General features: G+C 41.4%; 1 protein-coding gene across 1 annotated transcript; it reads right to left on the bottom strand.

Annotated features, from left to right (window-relative positions):
- Positions 1–894: 894 nt before the first annotated feature.
- SARC_16112 (hypothetical protein) lies at positions 895–1,046 on the bottom strand (the record flags this gene model as incomplete). The annotated part of the gene is made up of 1 exon (XM_014289778.1): positions 895–1,046. A coding segment is annotated over one exon (152 nt), but the record flags the coding sequence as incomplete, so codon positions are not given.
- Between the last annotated feature and the right edge of the window lie 400 nt (positions 1,047–1,446).

Genomic DNA, 1,446 nt, shown 5'->3' with positions numbered 1-1,446 from the left:
ACCTTGTAGGTAGGTCTCGTTGGGTGCAAGTAGGGTTGTAATCCTAAAACCCTAAAACAGGCACGGGCGACGGACGAGTTCAGAGTTTGTGTGAGCGCTCATTCGTCGTCCAACAGTTTCTCGAGATGTGTCAGTTGTTTGTCTACGGCCAGTCTAAAGAAGAGAGAGAAAAGAGTGTATTGTTGTAGGATATCGTCGGAAACTGTCCAATAAAGATATAATAAAATAAAATAATATAAGATTACTGATGTATAAGAATAAAGATAGATAAGAATACATATATATACGAATAAAGATATATAAGAATAACGATAGATAGAAATAAAGATATGCAAGAATAAATGTACAATACAGATATATAAGAATAAAGGATAGATACGACGAATAAAGGTGTGTAGAATAAGGATATATAAGAAACAAGATTTACAAGAATAAAAAAAGGCAAGAATAAAAATATATGGGTGTGCATAAAGCGTACCCAACCCGTGGCCTTTCACATGCATGTGTGTTACAGTAGTAGATATCTATTGTAATACCTCTAAATATATATTAAACTGTACAGTTGCGGGTTAGGTAAGGTCACCCGCTAAAAATACGCAAGAATAACACATATGCTACGCCCGACTCTCGATATATCAATTCGTTGATTTTGTACGCGGTATGAGGAACGCCATAGGTCTCGAGACCACACACACACCCACGTCATTATCTCGCGACCACACACACACATATTCGTCATCTTCTCAAGACCACACACCACACATACGTCATCTTCTCGAGACCACACACACACATACGTCATCTTCTCAAGACCACACACACACACATACGTCATCTTCTCGAGACCTTATGCGCGCATACGTCATCTTCTCAAGACCACACACACACACATACGTCATCTTCTCGAGATCGTACACCGAGTGCATTGCCTCATCGAGTTCCTGGCAGCTGGAGATCAGCTCAATGAAGCTGCTGAGAGCCTCGTTGCACTTGCTGCCGTACTGGTCCACCGCCACCTGGTACGCGCGGGAGTGCAGCAGCGTGTCCTGTGCAATCTACGATGTGTGTTGTATGGACGGTACACAGTCGCAGCCGCGCGGGAGTGGTTTGAGTAGGTAAGCGAAGAAGAAGAAGAAGAACCCCTTTGCGTCGATAAACGTGCGGGTAGACACTGGAACAGACTGGTTGGTCCCGCATTCTGAACCCTAAAACCCTACGCGAGATAGAACAGGTGTCATAGGGATGGGCCCAGTTGTTGCCATTGATGCGGGTATAGGTACGCACGGTAGCTGACTAAATGACCCTGCACCCGTGTGTTGGAGAGCTAAATATATATATATAAATATATATATATATACACTCACACATATATATATATATATGTATATATATATATATATGTATTCATATATATATGTATACATACATACACATATATACATATAC

This window comes from Sphaeroforma arctica, assembly GCF_001186125.1.
Source record: "Sphaeroforma arctica JP610 unplaced genomic scaffold supercont1.7360, whole genome shotgun sequence".
Classification (NCBI taxonomy): Eukaryota; class Ichthyosporea; order Ichthyophonida; genus Sphaeroforma; species Sphaeroforma arctica.
Note: the sequence above shows the minus strand (reverse complement) of the source record. Positions and strands in the feature narration are given on the sequence as shown.